This window comes from Drosophila rhopaloa, unplaced genomic scaffold (assembly GCF_018152115.1).
Source record: "Drosophila rhopaloa isolate 14029-0021.01 unplaced genomic scaffold, ASM1815211v1 contig_160, whole genome shotgun sequence".
NCBI classification, from domain to species: domain Eukaryota; kingdom Metazoa; phylum Arthropoda; class Insecta; order Diptera; family Drosophilidae; genus Drosophila; species Drosophila rhopaloa.
Window position 1 is genome coordinate 462,263 of NW_025335040.1, and position 21,880 is coordinate 484,142.

At 36.2% G+C, this 21,880-nt stretch overlaps 2 protein-coding genes across 2 annotated transcripts in view; both read right to left on the reverse strand.

Annotated features, from left to right (window-relative positions):
• Positions 1 to 794: 794 nt before the first annotated feature.
• On the reverse strand, positions 795 to 2,190 carry LOC108039033 (laccase-21-like). The gene is made up of 3 exons (XM_044457500.1): positions 2,158 to 2,190; positions 1,904 to 2,099; positions 795 to 1,764 (listed from the first exon to the last, which is right to left on the reverse strand). Exons 1-3 carry the CDS (start codon positions 2,188 to 2,190, stop codon positions 1,172 to 1,174), a joined length of 822 nt encoding a protein of 273 aa, XP_044313435.1. The 3' UTR covers positions 795 to 1,171.
• A 141-nt stretch (positions 2,191 to 2,331) lies between these two features.
• The window catches only part of LOC108039034 (laccase-5), a 28,641-nt gene continuing 9,092 nt past the window's right edge, over positions 2,332 to 21,880 (reverse strand). The window contains exons 2-8 of the mRNA XM_044457498.1: positions 20,164 to 20,653; positions 13,436 to 14,196; positions 10,434 to 10,618; positions 5,436 to 5,631; positions 5,169 to 5,381; positions 4,073 to 4,303; positions 2,332 to 4,012 (exon numbers count right to left, since the gene is read on the reverse strand). Of these exons, the coding sequence (XP_044313433.1) occupies positions 3,864 to 4,012; positions 4,073 to 4,303; positions 5,169 to 5,381; positions 5,436 to 5,631; positions 10,434 to 10,618; positions 13,436 to 14,196; positions 20,164 to 20,653 (2,225 nt within the window). The 3' untranslated portion in view covers positions 2,332 to 3,863. The remainder of the gene's footprint in view (positions 4,013 to 4,072; positions 4,304 to 5,168; positions 5,382 to 5,435; positions 5,632 to 10,433; positions 10,619 to 13,435; positions 14,197 to 20,163; positions 20,654 to 21,880) is intronic.

Sequence of the window (21,880 nt, forward strand, 5' to 3'; positions counted from 1 at the left end):
TAATATAATATAATTAGGAGCTCCCAAAATTCTTTCCAGGCGAAAGACGAATTTTATTGCTCAAGCATACATTTTTAGCTAGGCGAGTCGTAGGCCTTTAAAAATAGTCAAAGATTTTTGAAACACCACTGATAAACACAGATTTACACTAAACATATATTTTATTGAATGAAATTACAAGATATTGTCTCTGAGCTTTCCTTTATATAGTTATTTTTTAAAATACCTAAGTACTAAAGTGGTCATAAAAAACAGAATCCAAGGGTCAGAAAATTTCTGTTAGCGTAGGCTCTCTGTCATTATGGGGGGTAGATGGTTTCCACAACGAGGAAAATTTTGTGGTACAGGAGGCAAATCATTAGTAGTACCTATTTGAAACACCAAGTTCATGCCTATTACAATATGGTATTGAAAATGACAGTGAAAAAGCCAAAATCCAGGATTATCTGCTCTAAATCGTAAAATAGCATATCCATTATTTGGTACAGCAACAGTATCCTTCAGGGAAGGTTTCAGGTACTGTCTTTCCAACAAGCCGCGTTGATCGAGGTCCAGAGCGTGTTTCAAATTCATGCGTTTAATATGCGTATCCGGGGAGCGTCCAAGTCCTAGTACATAAAAAGAAGTACCGTGCAAATGAAAGGGGTGGCTTATATTAATCTGTTGAACTTCATCCACAAGCACGACCTCGACTATTGCGTTAAGGGGTATATCGATTTTATGAGTACATTGACAGTTTTCGCCACAATCTACTGGTCGATTATCCCCATTACAGTAATAGTCTTGGGGAATGTCATTATATTGTGACAGCATCGGGGAAGGTGGCGATATGTATGATACCTCATCGATAAGTGATATGAGATGATCAGCGTCTGAAGCGACTATAAATTAAAAATATAATTATAATCGATTCGTTTTTATGTGTTATTGCTAATTAGTTTCTGTTTATAAGAAAGTTTGATTCATTTTGCTTGGGAGAATCATACACTTTAATCCTTGATCATTGCTATGAGAATGAAACATATTTTTTACAGCATTATTTTTTTTTTAAAAATTTTGCAGACACAAAATTTATTCATGATTAAATTAGGTTAAGCTAGGTAAAATGTTAATAAATAATAAAAACTAAGTTAAAAATTATACTACAGTTCTTACTATCTAAGTCAACGGACTAGAACCAAGTAACCGGCGGAACATGGTCGCCACATGTAGGAAATCGCGGCGGAACTGGTGGTAGGTCGGCTGGTGTTCCGATATGAAAGATGAGGTTCATGCCTATGACGATATGGAAAAGGAAGTGACAATGGAAAAGCCAATAACCTGGATTGTCTGCGCGAAACCGCATAACAACATAACCATTATTCGGTACGGCTATAGTATCTTTAAGAGGTGGATTAGAAAAATCACGCTCAAGCATGCCCATTCGGTCCAGCTCCAGAGCATGCTTTAAGTTGATTTTTTTTATAGACTTGTCCGGCGATCGACCCAGTCCAACCACATAGAAAGCAGTACCATGCAAATGAAATGGATGACTAAGATTCACCTGCTGGACTTCATCGACCAACACAACTTCAACAATAGCTCCAAGAGGTATGTCAACCATGTGTGTGCATTCACAGTTTGGCCCACAGTTTGGCGGCCGATTGTCCCCGTTGCAGAAGTATTCGGGCGGTATGTCATCGATTTGAGATAGAGGGGGTGCCGGTGGTGATATGTATGATATTTCATCGACCAAAGATGTCAGATGATCCCCACTAGGCACAACTATAAGTAGAGGAACGTGTTGATAGTGACGTGGAGTGGTTAATACCCATTAAGCAATTAAATACGAGTGCAAACATAAAAATAAATTGTTAATCACTGAAATGGTTAGTATTTTGGTCACCAACTTGAATGCACGTACCTAAAAATCGATTGTAAGTATTTGGTATAAATAGAGTTTTTGGCTCGTACACATAAAATCTGAAAGGTAAGAAGATTTTCACATCAGGGCGTTCAACCAAAACACCCTTGTCGACCCTTTTCGCATTCTTTAAGTTCGAAACGCAAACTGCATCTGGCCGTTTACGATCACAAATGGCATCCAAAGGGTTGAGAATCTGTGAATACGGCAGAACACTTTAGAATCACGGATCTATGGTTTGGATTGAAAGTTACATATGAATTAAATGAAGGGAAAAATCCGTGCATATTTATATAGCGTCATACTTATTATGTGCGATTGTAAAAATACATAAGCAAATATTAAATATGCGTAATTCATTACAAAATATCTGTGTTCTTCTATAAATGCTTTAAAACTATCAGATGCATAAGATATACACGATTGCATTTATTTTTTTAAAATTTATTGTAAGGATTATACATACAGACATACATACATATAAAATATATTGTTACCAGAAGTTAAAGAGTACAATTTACACATAGGAAAAAACAATGTATTTCGAGTTTGAATACCAAGGTTTTGTTAATTGACTTTTACCAGCTGCTGCTAGGTGTATCGACCAAGAAGTTATAAGTTCAGTTTGGCATTAGATATAAGAATATTTATTGAAGCAATTTAAAGTATATTAATAATTAATTGCTTTTTTTATTTTATATGTAAGCATATGTACATTTAACAATTATAAACAAATTTAGATGACAAAACAACCACATTTGAATCAAATGTGTATAACGAGAGTTGAACAACAAATTTAACCAGTAGCTGAAAATACTGAAATATATTTCACACAAATTTAGGTTTCACAAATTCAAAATCTAATCTCAAGAATAAAGCGCGCTCCGATTTTCGCAATCTTTTCTCAGTTGTTTTTTTTTATCGATCCAAAACAATATGTTTATGTTTTATCCAAAAAGTATAGTATAATTTTAGTAAGATGAAATTTGGCTTTCATAAACCACTGTGTTTAGATCGTAATCTTGATTTGTATTTGCAAATACCGAAGCTCGTATAAGAAGCTGAAAATATTTATTAAATTAACTATTTTAGGGTTTTATTTTTCTGTACAAAATATTAGATCAGTTCATACTTTGTGTTTTTAATATACTTTGAAAATAATGAAGCAGGCCTTTTATTTTAAATTTTTGTTTAAGTGGTGCGCGTATGGCAGTATCAAGAGTATGTTTCTAATTAAGTAGAATTTTTTTTGTTTCTGGTACCTAAAAAAAATGTTTAAAATATTCTGTATGCTAAGTAATAATTGTTCTTGAAATTGTTTTATCTCCAAATTTAATTTTCTTGTACTGTGCTGCAAATTTACTTTTAAACAAAAATATATCGTAAAAAATATCAATTGATTTTAAAATATTTTACATTATCCCGCTACTGTTATTTTGAACACAATATTATTGTAAATAAAAAAACTGTAAGTAAACGATGTTTACAAAGTTTACAATCTAGCCAACTCAAATTAATTTGCAGAAATATAATAAGAGTGATCGGTTGTTTGCAGTCAGTTTTTATATTACAGTGAAAAATTAACGTGTTTTTCATAAAATAAATTAATGTATTGAATTTGTAGTTTCTACAAATACACACATATTATTACATATATACATTTGATAGTACGCTCCTGGGTGATAAAGTCAAGGGAAATGGTCAATACTCCTCAGAATATTGCCGTCAATATACAATTGGAGGTTGGCAGTGTGCTCACTACTGGAAGGGGAAATTGTGCTTTGTGCTATTTTTACATAAATATATACAATCTTCGTAAATATATTGTGATTGATTAAGATTTTTACAAACTGTACAATCAGTATGTAGGTCTTTTTTAGTTCCTAAGAAATTTGTTTGCTCGTTTTCTAAATGCCTTGCCCTGTGGCTTCTTTTCGGAGTGTGTCGTCACGGTTTAGTCTTAGTTTATTGGTATGGGTGGAGTGTGGTCGCCACACGTTGGAAATCCTGGTGGCACGGGTGGCAGATCAGCGTTAGTGCCGACTTGCAAAATCAAATTCATTCCAATAACAATGTGGAATAGAAAATGACAGTGGAAGAGCCAGAATCCTGAAAACATAATGTTTAATAAGGTACACCAAAAAAAAAGTTAATTATATTTAAACTTACCGGGATTGTCAGCTCTAAAACGCAACACAACGTATCCATTGTTTGGCACTGCAATTGTATCCTTAGTCGGTGGCAAATTATACTGTCGATGTAAAAGTCCGCGCCTGTCTAGGTCCAATGCATGCTTTAAATTAATTTTCTTCACGGAAGAATCCGGTGATCGACCAATACCAATGACGCTAAACCCGTATCCATGCAAGTGGAAGGGATGCGACAAATTGGGCTGTTGAACTGCATAAAGAATAATTATTAAGTAAACTATTTATTTCTTTTAAGCTTCTGATAATTTTTTGTAAGAAACAATGGCATACAAGTTTAATTTTTATACCCTAGCAGAGGGTATTATAATATCAGTCAAAAGTTTGCAACGCAGTGAAGGAGACGTTTATATATATATATATTCTTGATCAGCATCACCAGGAGAGTCGATATAACCATGTCCGTCCGTCCGTCTGTCCATCCGTCCGTTTCTACGCAAGCTAGTCCCTCAGTTTTAGATCTATCTGCTTGAAACTTTCCCAAAAGTTGTCTTTCTATTGCAGGCAGTATATATGTCGGAACGAGCCGATCATATAGCTCCCATTGGAATAATCGGAAAAAAAATTCAAAAAATTGTAACTTTGTTGTATTTTTTTTTGTTTTTGAGATTTGATAATATTTAAATATTATGGAATTACGGTTTTGATTAAATTAAAATCGGATAGCAATATCATATCATGAAGCGCAAAATCGACATAGGTTAATTGATTTTAGTACTATAGGCATAGAAATCGAAATGTAGTCAATTTGTAATAACTGCAAGGGTATATAAACTTCGGCTTGCGACTCAAGGATCAATCACGGGCCCAATTCAAAAATTTTTCAAGTAATTTTATTCCCGTTGCTCTTAGATTAAAAGCGATTACAGCATGTTTAAAGGGAGTAACAGGTAAAATTATAGTAAAGCTTTTATAAATCAATGTAAGCTTTTCTAATAGATGTCGGTTTGCCGAATTTTAATCTGGCCATAAGGACTTTTACCATACTGTAGATTAATGAATGTGCAAAAAATTCCAATTTTGTAACTAAGTACACAATATAAAAAAATAACAGTTACCTTCATCTACTAAAACTACTTCCACAATTGCATTGAGTGGAATGTCAATTTTATGAGTACACATGCAGTTTGGTCCACAATCCGCAGGACGATTGTCTCCGTTACAAAATTGTTCTGGGTTAATATCATTGTACTGGGATGTCAGTGGCGCTGGTGCCGATAGGTACGAAATTTCATCAATAAGTGAAATTACATGGTCGCCGGTGGGTGCCACTGAAATATTTCGGATTAATGATTTTGTTTAAAAAAATGTATTTCATTACATACCTAAAAATCTGTTATATGTGTTCGGTTGGAATAAATCTTCGGCTCGATATACAAAGAAGCGGAACGGTAGGAAAATCTTCACATCTGGCTTCTCTGCCAATATTCCACGATCAATCTCAAGAGCGTTTTTGAGTTGGCTGACACATATTGCATCATTTCGTTGACGGTTGCATTGAGCGTCCAAAGGATTCATGACCTTTTTAATAGTTTTGTACGTTTTTGTCGGTCGTAAGACATAATCGTATTTTGTGTTTTTTATGTACAGGTGCGATTAATCAAAGTTTAAGTGGTTTGGTTGTGGTGATAATTTACATATTGGGGATTAAGAAAAATATAATACACAATAGTTGATTATAGTTATAAAAACTGTTGGGGGTTTTACAGATAGATTTTCATATACAAAATAATATAAAGTGATTCAAAAAGTATTAACCTTATTAAAAACGTATTTACAACACAGAACGCTATAGTCGTGTTTTGCGACTTTGAGGTACCCGTTACATAAACTCTATCGCACTACCCCCAAAAACAAGTGATGCATATTGGTTGTCGTTTTATTTATGTTCGGATTAAAAAATTGTTTGAATACGACGGTAGATATTTTTAATACAAAACTTATTTATGTGTTACATAAATCTCTTCCAAAAAAATTTTAACAAAAAATCTAATATCGGTTTCAGTGACACTACAGCTTAAGAAAATTCAGGCTTCGGGGTGGAAGTGTCGCTGCACTAATCCACTCATATCTATCAGACAGACATTGCAACGATTACAGTAGACCATATTAATCTACGAGTAACGAATATAAACGACACCAATCAATTAAATTATGTTAATAATGGATTTTTCTAATCACATCTGCCACTTCATTTATTTCCCTTTATTCATAATAATTTAATTCACAATAATTTAAACTTCTCGAGCATAATTTATACTTTAAATACTATAATTTAATACTTTGTTTATGACACATACCCTGCAAAAATTTAGTCAGCTATAAACTTTAATTATTAAATAATTACCAAAGAAATAAAAAAAAAACACTTTTAAATTTATATTTTAATGTGTTTTAATGACTTTGTACACCTGCAGAATCGTCTTGCCGAGGTACTTTACAATATCCTTAAGAAGCAATTTCCTGCATATAATTTTTTTTATTTTTAATGTTTGTCAACAAACCCAGCTGATTAACAGTACAATCGTAGCACACTCAGTTCTGACTAACTCTGAATTACTGTCACACTAGAAAGATTATAGTTTTTCCGCTGACGAATTTGTTTTTCAATCTGAGTACTAGACTTTATGCATTTAGACTTTACAGAGTACATTTAGTATATTTTGAGCGCATCAATAAAAAAAATTGTCATACACAACGAAATGAACAACTACGAGGGCAGTCCAATAAGTACTTAGCCTCATCGCTCGATGGCGTCACTACCGCAAAAATTGGTTTAACGAGTTTCAACGTGGTCGCACGTCGGTTTTTAATGAGCCACGCCCCGGTGCCCCGAAAACGGCTACCACGGAGGATAACGTGACAAAAATCCACGATCTCGTATAGGCAGACCGCCGATTGAAGATACGCGAGATAGCTGAGACAAAAGACCGCGTGGGTCATATCCTGCATGAAATTTTGGGCATAAGATAGCTGTTGGCGCGATGGGTGCCGCGTTTGCTCACTCAGGACAACAAACGCAACCGTGAGACCACTTCAGAGCAGTGTTGGACGCTGTTTAAGCGCAATCCAAAGGAATTTCTGCGTCGTTTCGTGACCGTCGACGAAACATGGATCCACTGGTACACACCAGAGACCAAGGAACAGTCGAAACAGTGGACTTCACCCGGCGTACCTGTTCCGAAGAAGGCGAAAACTGTCCCATCGGCCGGAAAGATGGTGGCCACCGTTTTTTGGGATTCACAAGGTGGGATCTATATCGACTACCTGGAAAAGGGCAAAAACGGTCACGGGGCTGTACTACGCCGAATTATTGTGCCGAGTCACCGCCGAAGTGCAGAAAATACGGCCCCATTTGGCGAAGGAAGAAGTGCTCTTCCATCATGACAACGCACCGACTCACACTTCCGGTCTCGCCAAGGCCAAATTAGTCGAATTGGACTACGAACTGCTACGCTATCCACCATATTCTCCAGATTTGGCCCCGTGTGACTTCTTTTTGTTTCCAAACTGGAAAAAGTCACTCGCTGGACAGAAATTTGCGTCGAATGAGGAGGTCGTCGCCGCCACAGAGGCCTATTTTGCAGACCTCGAGAAAACGTATTTTTCAGACGGGTTAAAGAAGTTGGAGCATCGCTGGGTCAAGTGTATCGAGTTAAACGGTGATTATGTTGAGAAATAAATCGCCACTTTTCCAAAATTTTCGTTTTTCTTTTGGAGGCTAAGTACTTATCGGACCACCCTCGTATGTATGTAAGTTAACGCAAATTGAATTAAATTAAAATGCCGGGTACTGGAGCAGGTAAATTTGTTTCGAATTTGTTGAAATTATAAAAAAAACAGCTCTCCACATATACAGTCTCAAAGCGTAAATGGATGGCTTGGTTATTCATCTGCAAGGTGAATACGTAGACGACTTAAGAGTTGTACCAGATGACCATGACAATGACGGAGCAGCAGTTTGTACAATGATGCAAATCCTCACACGGAAGAACAAGTGACCTCACCTAGACTACTGATTTCTTATTCATTTATATTATTTCGTTCAGAAACGCAATTACCGCTATATAATCATTGAAGAGACATAACTTAGTTACGAGAATAGCACAGGATCATGGTCATCTAGAATATGCAATAAGAAACACTTAAGGACCCTTGTATAAATAGTTGAATGTTAATTTGAAACATGTTATGGCCAATAATGGAAATGTAAGAATTTTTGATTTAATATGTATTTCTTTTAAAATATAAAGAAGATCTTAACAAACTTGATTTTCACCATCTTCCCATCGTTATACTCAAAATTAGTGCAATGTTATTAGGCAGTGTTGGGAAAGTTTCTAGATTTTTTGACATAGGTAAAGTATATATAAACTTAGATAAGTTAAAGGGTACATACTTTTCCAAGTATGTAAAAAAAATGTACAATAATATAAATTTATAAAAAAATGTTTATCGTTTGGGGTGAACAAGCTTTTCTCTAAGTTTCTGCTGTTTTTATACGGATATAAATAAAAATAGGTAAGGTAAAAGTTACCACATTTTGTTACCTAGGTACGAACCTAGGTATAACTATTTAGGTAGTGCCCAACACTGTTAATTCGCTTCCGTAATACGTTCCAGTAATCCCTGCGTTGTGTTTCCTATTTATTGATTTTTAACTGGATTATTCTGCCCACATTGGGCTAAGGCTGAGTCCACACAACGTCATTTTGTGGAATTATCGAGTTAAGAGTGAAACTCCGTTTCATTGCATAGGTCTAGCATAGGGAACTAGTGATTGGTAAAATTGGAGTTAGTTAGAGCGGCGTACGATTCTGTTAGTTTTTTTGGGCCATTATTCTACAATTGGTCGACAATATTCTGATACAAGTACAAATATAATTGTTGTTCTTGATACCAATTCTTTAAAAATACTCTTCGGCTGGTTTTCATATATTTACGGGTTTTCTTGGATCTGTCGAGATTACTATAGATAACGGAGCTAACGAAATGAAGCAAAACTACTGTTTACACTGTTTTCGGCTGCTCTTTGTTTTGATTTTCAAATAAAACTAACAAAATCAGGAAAAACAACACTAAGGCTAAACAAAAATAACATAGTATCATTATTAACAGCAAGGACAGCTGAATTGTATAAATGTATACCATTATTATAAAATATGCTATGGGTACTTGAAAGGGCTGAATTGAAGAGTCGGGTTTGAATTTCAGACAAAAGGCAATAGTTTCTATGCTGTAATATTTTAAGCGGGGCCATAAGTTAAGCAAAATTAGGATCATTCTATTTTTTAGATATTTTATATTCAAGTACCGTCATAGCCAAACAAGTAAAATTGTTACAGAGCCTATTATAGCTAAGCCGAAAATAAATCTGCAGATTTGGTTAGATAGATTGAGGGGACTGAATCCACTATTGGGAGAAAAATATCCACTTCCACGGTTCATGCTCTACTGCCGTCTTACCTAGTTTTCTTAAAGATGAGGTCATTCAGTTATAGGTGCTTACTATACATTTATACAAACATGGCCTATTCAATTATCAGTTAGCACCAAATACAGCTTACTCAATTTTATATATGGGGCATTCCACGCCAACGTATGACCCCCGCCCACATAATTGGTCTTAACGGAAAATGTAAAAAATGTGCTTGAATTCACTTAAAACTTCACTTAAAACTTTACTCAATGGTTTTAGGGTCGCTGAACACGAATCTGACATCAGATTTTTAATATTCCAAATGGCCGATCCAATATGGCGACTGATTTCGAAAATCATATCGAATTTTAATAAAACTTATTACATGGGATTTTTTTGTGCTCTTAAGCGATCCTAAAAACCCCCAGTGAAGTTTTAAGTGAATTCAAGCACATTTTTTTGCTTTTTCCGCCATATTGGATCCGCCATCTTGAATCTTTTATTTTGCAACTCAGAATATTAAAGTAGATGTAATTACCTAAATTAAGTACTCATACAACTATTTAAGACCAATTATGATGGCGGGGGGTGCTATTGGTGCTAAAAGTGTTGGTCATATTTGAACATTCAACGATTCAATTATAGAAAATATTAAACGCAGTATCGATTATTAACATAATAAAATTAGTAAGTATTTGCGTAAAAATCCACTGTGCCTGTGTTTATATTGGTGTTTATGCTGTTTTGAAGACATATTCTTTTCGTAATGATTTTATACAATAAGTTAAGAAAGAAACCTGAGCAAAATTGTGTTTTAAATTTTCGGTATAACTGTTGATTTATTTTTAGAAAACAGATTCATTTTTTTTATGTTATTGGTATTTTTAACCGAACTGATACTTACCACACCTTGTGGAATTCCCACATCATATGTTGGCGCCACGGAGGCAGGCTGATAAGGTCCTCGAGCGTACCGCAGAATAGCCAGTTGCTGAGCTCGACGAATACCACACTCACCAAGACCACGTAGCTGTATCCAATATGCACCAACAGGTTGATCCGCGGTTATAACGAAATCGTAGCGCTCACCTAAAATGTAAAGTAATTTCGTTTTGTTGTATAGTATAAAATGAATTAAGTCATACAAATTATTTGTTCATACACTTAGCAGGGGCTACTAAACTTTTCTTCAGAATTGTCTTTCAAAAATATTTTTACAAAATTTGGTAAGAACTCACTGCAATGCAGTGAAGGAGACATCTCCGACCCTATAAAATATATATATTCTTGATCAGGATCACTTCCTGAGTTGATATAGCCATGTCCGTCTGTCCGTCTGTCTGTCCGTCTGCCTGTTTCTACGCAAACTAGTCTCTCAGTTTTAAAGCTATCGAATTGAAACTTTGCACATACCCTTCTTTCCTTTGCACGAAGTATATATGTCGGAACGGGATCCGCCGACTATATCCTATAGCTGCCATATAACTGATTGATCGGAAATGCCATAACTTTGGTGTTTGTAAAGTTAGGAAGTTGGGAAGTATGGGTTTTATTTTTGGACAATCAATCCGACCTACCAAATTTCATAAGGATCGGCCGACTATATCTCATAGCTGCCATTTAACTGAATGATTGGAAGTGCCATAACTTTGGTGTTATTAAAGTTAGGAAGTTTGGATTTTTTATGAGTATTAAGAATGCATCATATGAATAATTTTGGAGAATATAATTTACAGAGTATTCTGCTCCGCCCGAAGTTAGCTTTCCTTTCTTGTCTTGCTTTGCTTTTATTTGAACGGTTTGTCGAGCTCACCATAACAGCTATCAGTTTTTCAAACTCTGATAACAAATAGTTTAAATAAATTGTTTTTTGCTGACATCAAGGAAACAGTAGCCGTATGTAATGAGTATTAAATGAAATGGAAATGAAATATTTGAAATTCAAATCGGCAGTATTTTGTTTGATTTCAAAAACAGCTAATGTTGAAATCAGAATCGGAAAACTGGGAACTCTGTATCTTTTACCGATATAAGTTCCTGTACCTTTTATGTGTAACTGTCTTTAAAGTGTGCGAAACATTATATATGTTAAAAGCTGTAAGAGTGTAAAACTAAGAAAATGACCAAGCGCAACATTGAACAACATTGATTGTTACGTTTTAAAAAGCATATTTATATAGTTGCCGATTGATGATTTTAAAATTTACCACTTACATATGACAACTATGATTATAGTTTACCCTTACTGCAGTAAAGCTAACCAAAATGACCTAATGGTATTTTATACGTTTCTTTGACCGAATGATCTATATCAGGGGTGCTCAAAATTGCCTTGCAGCAGTGCCCTTACCAACACGAATAAAAACAAAAAAGGAAAGCTAACTTCGGGCGGAGCCGAAGTTGATATACCCTTGCAGAATACTCTGTAAATTATATTCTCCAAAATTATTCATATGATGCATTCTTAATACTCATAAAAAATCCCAACTTTTCCGTTCAATCAGTTATATGGCGGCTATAGGATATAGTCGGCCTATCCTTATGAAATTTGGTAGGTCGGATTGATTGGCCAAATATAACACCCATAGAAAATCCCAACTTCCTAACTTTACAAACACCAAAGTTATGGCATTTCCGATCAATCAGTTATATGGCAGCTATAGGATATAGTCGGCCGATCCCAGCCGTTCCGACATATATACTGCGTGCAAAGGAAAGAAGGGTGTGTGCAAAGTTTCAATTCGATAGCTTTAAAACTGAGAGACTAGTTTGCGTAGAAACAGACAGACGGACAGACAGACGGACAGACGGACATGGCTATATCAACTCAGGAGATGATCCTGATCAATAATATATATACTTTATAGGGTCGGAGATGTCTCCTTCACTGTGTTGCACACTTTTGACCAAAATTATAATACCCTCTGCAAGGCCTTGCAAGGGTATAAAAACACGCAGACATGTATCGACGCCGTTTTATTGCTGCAAGATGAATACTGAGAGAAAGAAACACGTTTGATTCTAACAAATGATTTTATTTACAAAAAAAATGTTTTTTCGTGCAACATAACCTTGTGGCAAATAAGGCATTGATTTTTAAAATTTCAAATTTATTGCGAAGTAATCCAATGTATCATTAATTTTATCAACACTTATCAAACGAAATGAACGCGTCGCTGGTCCACAACCAAAATCAAAAGTTCTATCAAAAACGTAGCAAGGAAAGGTGTCAGTGAAGAGTCGAGAGCAAGACAACAACAATTTGCATTGTGAGTTGTTGGCTTAGCTCGCTCTCATCTGTTATAGACAGCGACACAAAGAAGAATCCACTAGTGCCCAATGTAAGATAGGCGAGTGACCGCAGGCATGCCTTCTGACAATACAAAAACAAAACAAAAACCCGCGTGCTTATGGGCTGAGCACCACTGCTGTTTTTCTATTTATCAAAATATTCCTTTGATATATAGTAATTATTTACTATATCAGAACTACGCTTTTAGTTTTGTCAAAATCGGACAACATGCCATAGAAACGATGGCAAAATGCAGCACAAAATTGGCAAAGCTTCATTGTTTTTAGAAATATAGGCATAGAAATCGAAATGTAGTCGTTTTGTAATAACAGCAAGGGTACATAAACCCTGGCTTGCCGAAGTTTGCTTCTCTTCTTGATTTTTATGTGTTTCTCTGAATGGTTCCGAATTAAAATACAACAAGAAATTAAGCAAACTTCGGCAAGCCGACTTTTATATACCTTGTAGTTATTACATAACGAGTGCATTTTAACTTGAATTGGCGATACAAAACAATATCTCACGACAAATCCGTGGTGCTAAATTCATTATATATTCTTGGAAGGGGCTTAATATCAGTAGAACACTATGTTTTTGTTTAAAATGGTACATACCTGAAAATGAAATAATTGTGTTGACATCAACCGGATGGACAGGCTCACCATCGGTTGCTATAACCGTCATGCCGTGACCCTCAATCGTTACTTGTGCTGGACACACTGAAGCAAATGCATTAATCATCCGGAAGCGGTATCGACGTCCTGGTGTAATTGTGAATATTTCTAGTGGTGTATTAGTCATAAAGCCTGTGTTTGGGTCGCGAAACTGGCCCTTGCCGTTGATCAGCATTGATTCTGGATCTTGGCCTGTGTTTACCGCCAGTCGTCCGGGATACCGCTCTGCAGCATCTTCGTGCAACCAGTCACTGATAAGCATGATATGAGTTGTTAAATCGAAATCATATAAGTGAGAATTTGGGTCCCTTGATGGTGGCTGGCGAACGACGACGCTACCGTAAAGTCCATCTAGTTTCTGAAGACCAGTATGAGCGTGCCAGAAGTGTGTCCCGGCGTTGCCTGTCCATTGGTAACGGAAGGTATTACCCTGCTGTATGGGGCACTGGGTAACGAAGGGTACACCATCGTAGTACTGCGAACCACGTTGCCATATACCGTGCCAGTGAATAGTTACTTCCATTCCCTCCATGTGGTTCTCCACATCAATGACAACTTTATCGTTTTCGCATACTTGAATACTCGGGCCGGGTATCATACGATTTGCAGTCAAAATTCCACGTTCAACGCCATCAGCTAATACACACTGGCAATGACTCCAAACCGTATTTGTTGCGTTTGGAGTGCATACTTGGCAAGCTCTGAATAAAAAAAAAATTAAATTGTTATAACAAATTTTCAAAATTGTTTCTTTTTTGTGTGTATACATTAAAATTAATATATTGACGTTTTATACGATCGTCTTATCACAATGAAGGCTCAAATTATATTTTTTTCCCTGATAACAAATAAAATCTCTCAAATTTAAAAATACAACAAAATTTTAGGACTTTTTTTATTATTTTTATTTAAATGATTTAATGCAATGAAATTGTAACTATCCGCTTCATTAAGAAAAATAATTCAAAATCGGAGCTGCCAGCTAAGTTTGTCCGTGCGTATGAACATGGAGATTCCGGGAGCTAAAAGAGTTGAGATTAAGCTTGCAAATGCTTATGATGCTTATGTACCCACAGATCTTGATAGTCTGTAGAGACATGGTAATTTTTTTAGCGGGATATCAATACACAAAAAAAAGAATTGCTTTATTTTTAATGACATTGGCTTACAGATTAATAGGTACCTGATTGTCGTCTTTAGAGGACAACTAATTTTTATCGGAATTGTTTCGGGTGTATTCTTTTCAAATATTAAGAAAATCTTTTTCACGCTCAGCGAACGAACGTGCGAAAGAGCAGTGCCGTGGTATTAGTTTAATTTCCTAGAACGCCAGAAAAATTGGCTAGCAGGGATATGGAGGTAGTAGACTCTGTGGCTTGACTTAAAATTGTGTCAAAAGTGATCGAACGCTCGCCGGCGAACAAAGGTTCGTCGCCTTCCACGCGCAGTTATCGCAGATCTGGGAACTTCTAAGAAAAAATTGGAGGTCAAAAACATCGCAGAAGTGTTGGCGGAACAGGGGCCTAGAATCTAAAAAAATTGCTAAACGTATAAAATCTCCGACACTAAACTGCGGAACTGCAAAACGCTGTGAAGGTATTGTCAACCAATATGGTATCTCTGCCGCATAAATTATATCTGCAATAAAAATGCCATTTATGTGGACTTGCCAGGAACAGTAAAAGTCCTGACAACTAAGGGAAAATAAGACTGATATACCAAAACCGGCAGAAAATGAATAAAACAAGAAAGAAAGCTAACTTTGGCAGGCCGATGTTGATATACCCCTGCTGCTGTTACACTTATTTCCTACCTGCAACGGAAGGAACCCTTTTGTCAAAGTTTCATCCAAATAGCTTTGAAACTAAGGGACTAGTTTGCGTAGAAATACCCTCTGCAAGAATATAAAAATATGCTTTAAGTGCCATTCAGATCTTTCTTCAAATAAAGATTAACCACTGTAAGGTTTCCGTACTTCTATCAAAGCAAAAAATGTAGACGTTGCAATTAAAAAAGCGCATATTATAAATTAAAATCTTTAACTTTGTAGAACAAAAAGTGAAAATGGACATTAAGCCTTAGCCTTTAAGAGGTAGAATCAGGGCTAGATAAGACCGAAAAACCTCTTTGAAAAAATCACACCGCCTGAAAGTCAAATAAATCTGACGGGAAAAGAGATATTTGAGAGCTTCGCAGCTCAAACTATATTGCCATTTGCTAGAGTTGGGGTGCCTTTATTGCTGACCCCACGACTGTGAGACTGTTTGGACTTGCTAAACATTTAATCTGGGAGATTACAACCTCTTTTCGAAAAGCAAGAAATAGTCCCTAACGGTTAATAAAGACCGGTCAGCGGAAGAGCGAGAATACCACATTGCAAACTATTTTAAAACAAGAGAGAACGCTAAAGTCGGGTGCCCCGACTATCAGATACCCGTTACTCAGGTAAAGGGAGTGCGAGGGAGATGGAGATAGAAACTTTGATCACGCATAACTTTTTAACGCATGGTCCGATTTGAAAAATTTCTTCTACATTTCGATAGGTATTGATAAAAACAATAAAACTGCATTTTTACTTTTACTAAATATTTAAATTTTTAAAATCGTATATTAGCGATTGTGGGCGTTAAAGGGGGCGTGGCACCTTTTTGAAACAAACTTGCGCTGCGTAGGAACTCCTAGAATCTGCATGCAAAATGCCAATCTTCTAGCTTTTATAGTTTCCGAGATCTCAGCGTTCATACGGACAGACAGACGGACAGACGGACATGGCTATATCGACTCGGCTAGTGACCCTGATCAAGAATATATATACTTTATAGGGTCGGAAACGCTTCCTTCTAGCTGTTACATACTTTTGCACGAATACAATATACCCTTTTACTCTACGAATAACGGGTATAACTATTATTCAAACATCGGGAACATATATGAAACATATCGGGAACAAAAAGAGAACAGAAGCTTGTGTAAGTTCCGTATGGTAAAGGGACTTCGCCATATGGAGGCCAAGAACGTCGTTTCGGTAAACTTTAGCTTTGTATACGCATGCTGACGATTTATGATCATGGCTGTTGCTCTAAGAGACAGTCCAAGAAGCCGTTCTAGGACTAGCCGTTTAGAAAAAGGAAGAAAGAATGAAGACTACTATGACTCAATGAAACATAGGAATAAAATATTCCTCACTACCGGGGAAAACTCACCACCCTTCCAGGTGATCAGAAGAGTTATAAGTATAAGATCAGGTTTTGATAAATACAATTTTTTTTATCTAGTAAAAATATCAAACCGTTTTTAATTTTTTTCCTTTTGTTCAAATTGTTTGTTCGTTTTTACAATGCAAAGAAATTTGTTCTGGGGCTCCTTTAAAAAGATCGGGGAAAACATTTATTAAACAGAAAGAATATAACTCGAAGGGCAGCCAACTAAACCTAACTAGCATAATTAAAACAAGAAAGGAAAGCTAACTTCGGCCGGAGCCGAAGTTGATATACCCTTGCAGAATACTCTGTAAATTATATTCTCCAAAATTATTCATATGATGCATTCTTAATACTCATAAAAAATCCCAACTTCCTAACTTTAAAAACACCAAAGTTATAGCATTTCCAATCGTTCAGTTATATGGCAGCTATAAGATATAGTCGGCCGATCCTTATGAACTTTGGTAGGTCGGATTGATTGGTCAAAAATAAAACCCATAGAAAATCCCAACTTCCTAACTTAACAAACACCAAAGTTATGGCATTTCAGATCAATCAGTTATATGGCAGCTATAGGATATAGTCGGCCAATCCTTATGAACTTTGGTAGGTCGGATTGATTGGCCAAAAATAAAACCCATAGAAAATCCCAACTTCCTAACTTAACAAACATCAAAGTTATGGCATTTCAGATCAATCAGTTATATGGCGGCTATAGGATATAGTCGGCCGATCCTTATGAAATTTGGTAGGTCGGATTGATTGGCCAAATATAAAACCGATAGAAAATCCCAACTTCCTAACTTTACAAACACCAAAGTTATGGCATTTCCGATCAATCAGTTATATGGCAGCTATAAGATATAGTCGGCCGATCCTTATGAAATTTAGTAGGTCGGATTGATTGGCCAAATATAAAATCCATAGAAAATTCCAACTTCCTAACTTTACAAACACCAAAGTTATGGCATTTCCGATCAATCAGTTATATGGCAGCTATAGGATATAGTCGGCCGATCCCGGCCGTTCCGACATATATACTGCGTGCAAAGGAAAGAAGGGTGTGTGCAAAGTTTCAACTCGATAGCTTTAAAACTGAGAGACTAATTTGCGTAGAAACAGACAGACGGACAGACGGACATGGCTATATCAACTCAGGAGGTGATCCTGATCAAGAATATATATACTTTATAGGGTCGGAGATGTCTCCTTCAGTGCGTTGCACACTTTTGACCAAAATTATAATACCCTCTGCAAGGGTATAAAAAGAACTAATCGCTTATTACTTTTCTGCAGGCTATGTAAAACTTTTTTTAACCGTCAAGAAATTTCCATTTTGTAATTAGAAGGTAGAATTTTTATTTTGCCAACTTGTACTTTTGTCCTTGTCTAACACCAGCCACTACAGAATTGTTTTTTTCACTTTGTATGTAATTGCCAACCGAACCGAAAACAATGTTTTTAAAACGTTTTAATCAAAGAAAAGGCTTAAAAACGCATTAGTTTAAAATAAAAAAAAAAATACGAAATGTTTCTTCGAATGGTTATTTTTATTTTTGTGCACAAATTTCAATAGACTGCTGTTATATAATATATTTAAAAGGTTCCTAAACGTCTCAAAATTTTTAAAAATTAATTGTATTTGGCTACTGTATCAAAATATATTTTTCGTGTTAAAAAAATGCAGATTGTTTCATATGGAATCACTTAGGTCATTTCTAGTTTTCCTTCGGAAGTGGACTTGATAAATATTGGAACTAAAGTTTATGTTGCTAGCTATAAGAAGCTGCACCGAAAAGGACATAAAGTTAAAAGGACATTAAGTTTAAATACTAAGACATTGTAAAAATCTAGAGAAGAAAAATGTAGAACGAAGTTTTGTTTGTAGTTTTGTAACGAACGTAAATTATTTTTCAGCGAAACAAAGAATATGTGGCCCTGTTGTGATATCCAAACACATCAAGGAACCTCTAAGCGATTGGAAGCTTTTTAAAAAGACTTCACTCTGATTTCCAACACTTATCCAAGTTGGATCTCCTACTCAGCTAATAGAATGGCCGATATGCAACAAATGCTTAATTCATTCAATTCATCTTTTGATGAGAATGCCACTAAAATATCGTCAAAAAATATATATGATATTTATATAACACGAGACTTACTGAAAAACGAAGTAAAGGCTAGTCGATGGATCCAGTTTGGAATTATATTCTCTGCCGCTTTGCTATAAGTCATAAAGCGACTTCTTCAGCCTTAGAACTTTACTCGGTTCGCCAACTCTAGTGAAGCCCTCCTATTGGTTCATGAAAACTTGCTCAAACAAAGCATTTTTTAATTTCGCAAATGGGACATACATTTGATGCAGGAACCACTTATACATCACTTCAAGCGCCAATATCATCTTGACAGAAGAGTATCTGACTACCGCAAAAAACGTTTCAAGGCAATCGATTCCAATCAACTGCGCGCTACATGTCGCAACTAACCTGGGTTTAAATGGTTTACAATAGCCGTGTTTTTCTAGTTTTACTCCGAAAACCCATTTAAAACCAATTCAAACTCATCCAAGAATTTGGCGCTTCCTTTATATTAGCAGGTATTCCTGTGAAGCAGCTTGATAGTGCGCAGGGACCTACGAATCATAACTTATTTTCAACGTCACTTATTACCTGAGTTACATGAAGAATCAGCAAAGTATTGATAAACGTTCTCAGAAGCTTTCCATTACTTTTCTTGACTTTGGAAAATATTATCTATATATCCTTGCTATTAGTAAGTAGCCTACCATGATACACTAGTCAGACTCATCATGGCCGGAATGCATATAACATGCAGGCTGAGTGGCATGCTTTGCTGAGGAGTAAAGGACACCGACATTTGTCGTTTAATCAAAAATGTATCGAAGAGTTTGTCTTTCTGATTCCGCCTTTCTGATTTGTCTTGGCTGATTCCGGATAACAGCAAAATTATCATGATGTCTTCACATGTAATTTTGAACGCTTCACGCTTCCTATGGGAGCTATATAATATAGTCGCCCGATCCGGCTCGTTCCGACTTATATACTACCTGCAATATACTACCAGAAAGACAACTTTTGGAAAAGTTTCAAGCAGAGAGCTTTAAAAGTGAGGGACTAGTTTGCGTAGAAACGGACAGACTGACGGACAGACGGGCAGACGGACAGATGGACAGACGGACGGACGGACATGGCTAGACCGACTCTCCTACTAATGCTGATCAAGAATAGGGTCGGAAATGTCTCTTTCTCTGCGTTGCAAACTTTTGAATGAAATTATAATACCCTCTGCAAGGGTATAATAAAAATTATTTAGCAAATGATTATAATTATTTCTAATTAGTTGTACCAAAAATGGTAAGGGAGCATTTTTTTAAATTATATTTAGGAAACTAGTGTTCTAAAATGTTGTCTTTTGTTCGAAAATATAAGGTAATTTTATACTTACGCGCCCAATACGGTGTAGTACTCCAACGTAAAGTGATAATAGCAAATTCTCGGAGGCTCGCCCTCGCGACAAGCACGAGCACATTCATCCGGAGCAGATAGGGCAGGATTGCGACGCAGCTCAGCAGTTGCGCTGGTTGAGAAGTCTAAGTGACGAAATGGAGACTTTGGATTGGGTTCAACCACGGTGCCTGTGACCTTATTAGCTGGATAACGAGCAGAGGTTGGCAGACTTCCGCGTGAGTTTAGGTACCCGCTACCAGCGGTCAAGGATGGCTTACTACCAGCAATGCTTGAGGCTGGAATGCCAGTCCCAAGACTATTACTGTTTAGAGGAGCGGCGCCGGGATTGCTCGCACTTATTGAGGGGTGAGTCTGGACAAGGCCGTGTGTTGCCGAATAAAAAGGTGAATCGAATGGAGTTGAACTACTGGGAGTAGCCACATGTTGCTGCCAAAAGGACCCCGATGGTGTTAGATCCGGTTGATTTTCTGGATAAATAAACGATGAGAAATCCAAATATTAATTAAGGCAACAGAACCTTTATAAAATAAATGAGCCTAGCGCGCTTGGTATCGCTGTAATGTGAACGCCATCAGATAACATTTTAAGATATGATGAACTACAGATAGTGCAGATTTAAATGTGATTAGCATGATTGAAATCAAAATCATAGAGAGCGATGTGATAAACAAAATATCCGAACATTTATATGCAAATCGACAAAGTTTCTTTATTTTTTTATATGTACAACTAGTAATATAGTTTTCTTTCGATTGCAAAAATACTCTTTTAAGCTTATAAAAATTGATAAGCTTAATCACAAAATGTATGGAAAAATCGAAATCGAATAACTCCGCTTGAATTTTATAAAGGATCAGTTGAAATAACGGAATTTTTAATAACTCCAACATACATAACATCCACTTAAATTCAAGGGGATACATTTCGACTTTTAATTAGAAATTTCGATGACTATTATTAAATCGTAATAACAAGTGTAAGGGCATCGCAGCTTAAGTCGGGGGTTTCTGATAGAAACTTCATTTCTTTTTTGTTAATTTTCTTCTGCGCGTTTAATTCCTTTGGAATTTCACGGAGATACTAACTAATTTATTCACGATGTATAAGTCGTCCGAGGCTTATCGTTTAATAATAGACGTAACATGCCAGAACATGGCTCGATCAACTTACCTAGTGATTCTGATCAAGAATATACATATATACCTTTTAGGGTCAAAAAGTCTCATTCACGGTGCTGCAAACTGTGCACTGAAAACTTTGAAATATATTGTTTTACACACTTTTATACCCTTGCATAGGGTATTAATTTCAGTCAAAAGTTTGCAACGCAGTGAAGGAGACGGTTGCGACCCTATAAAGTATTTATATTCTTGATCAGCATCACAGGGGGGACCGTCCGTCCGTCCGTCTGTCCGTCTGCCCGTCCGTCCGTCCGTTTCTACACAAACTAGTCCTCCGTTTTAAAGCTTGAAACTTTCCCAAAAGTTGTCTTTTTATTGAAGATAGTATATAAGTCGGAACTTTGCACACACCCTTCGTTCCTTTGCACGCAGTATATAAGTCGGAACGGCCGGGATCGGCTGACTATATCTGACTATATCTGACTTCCTACTATTTTGTTTCTCAACATTTTCACTATTCTTTTTAAAGTTTGCTTTTTAGTGGTCCAATTTTCCAGATTAAAAGTTCACTAG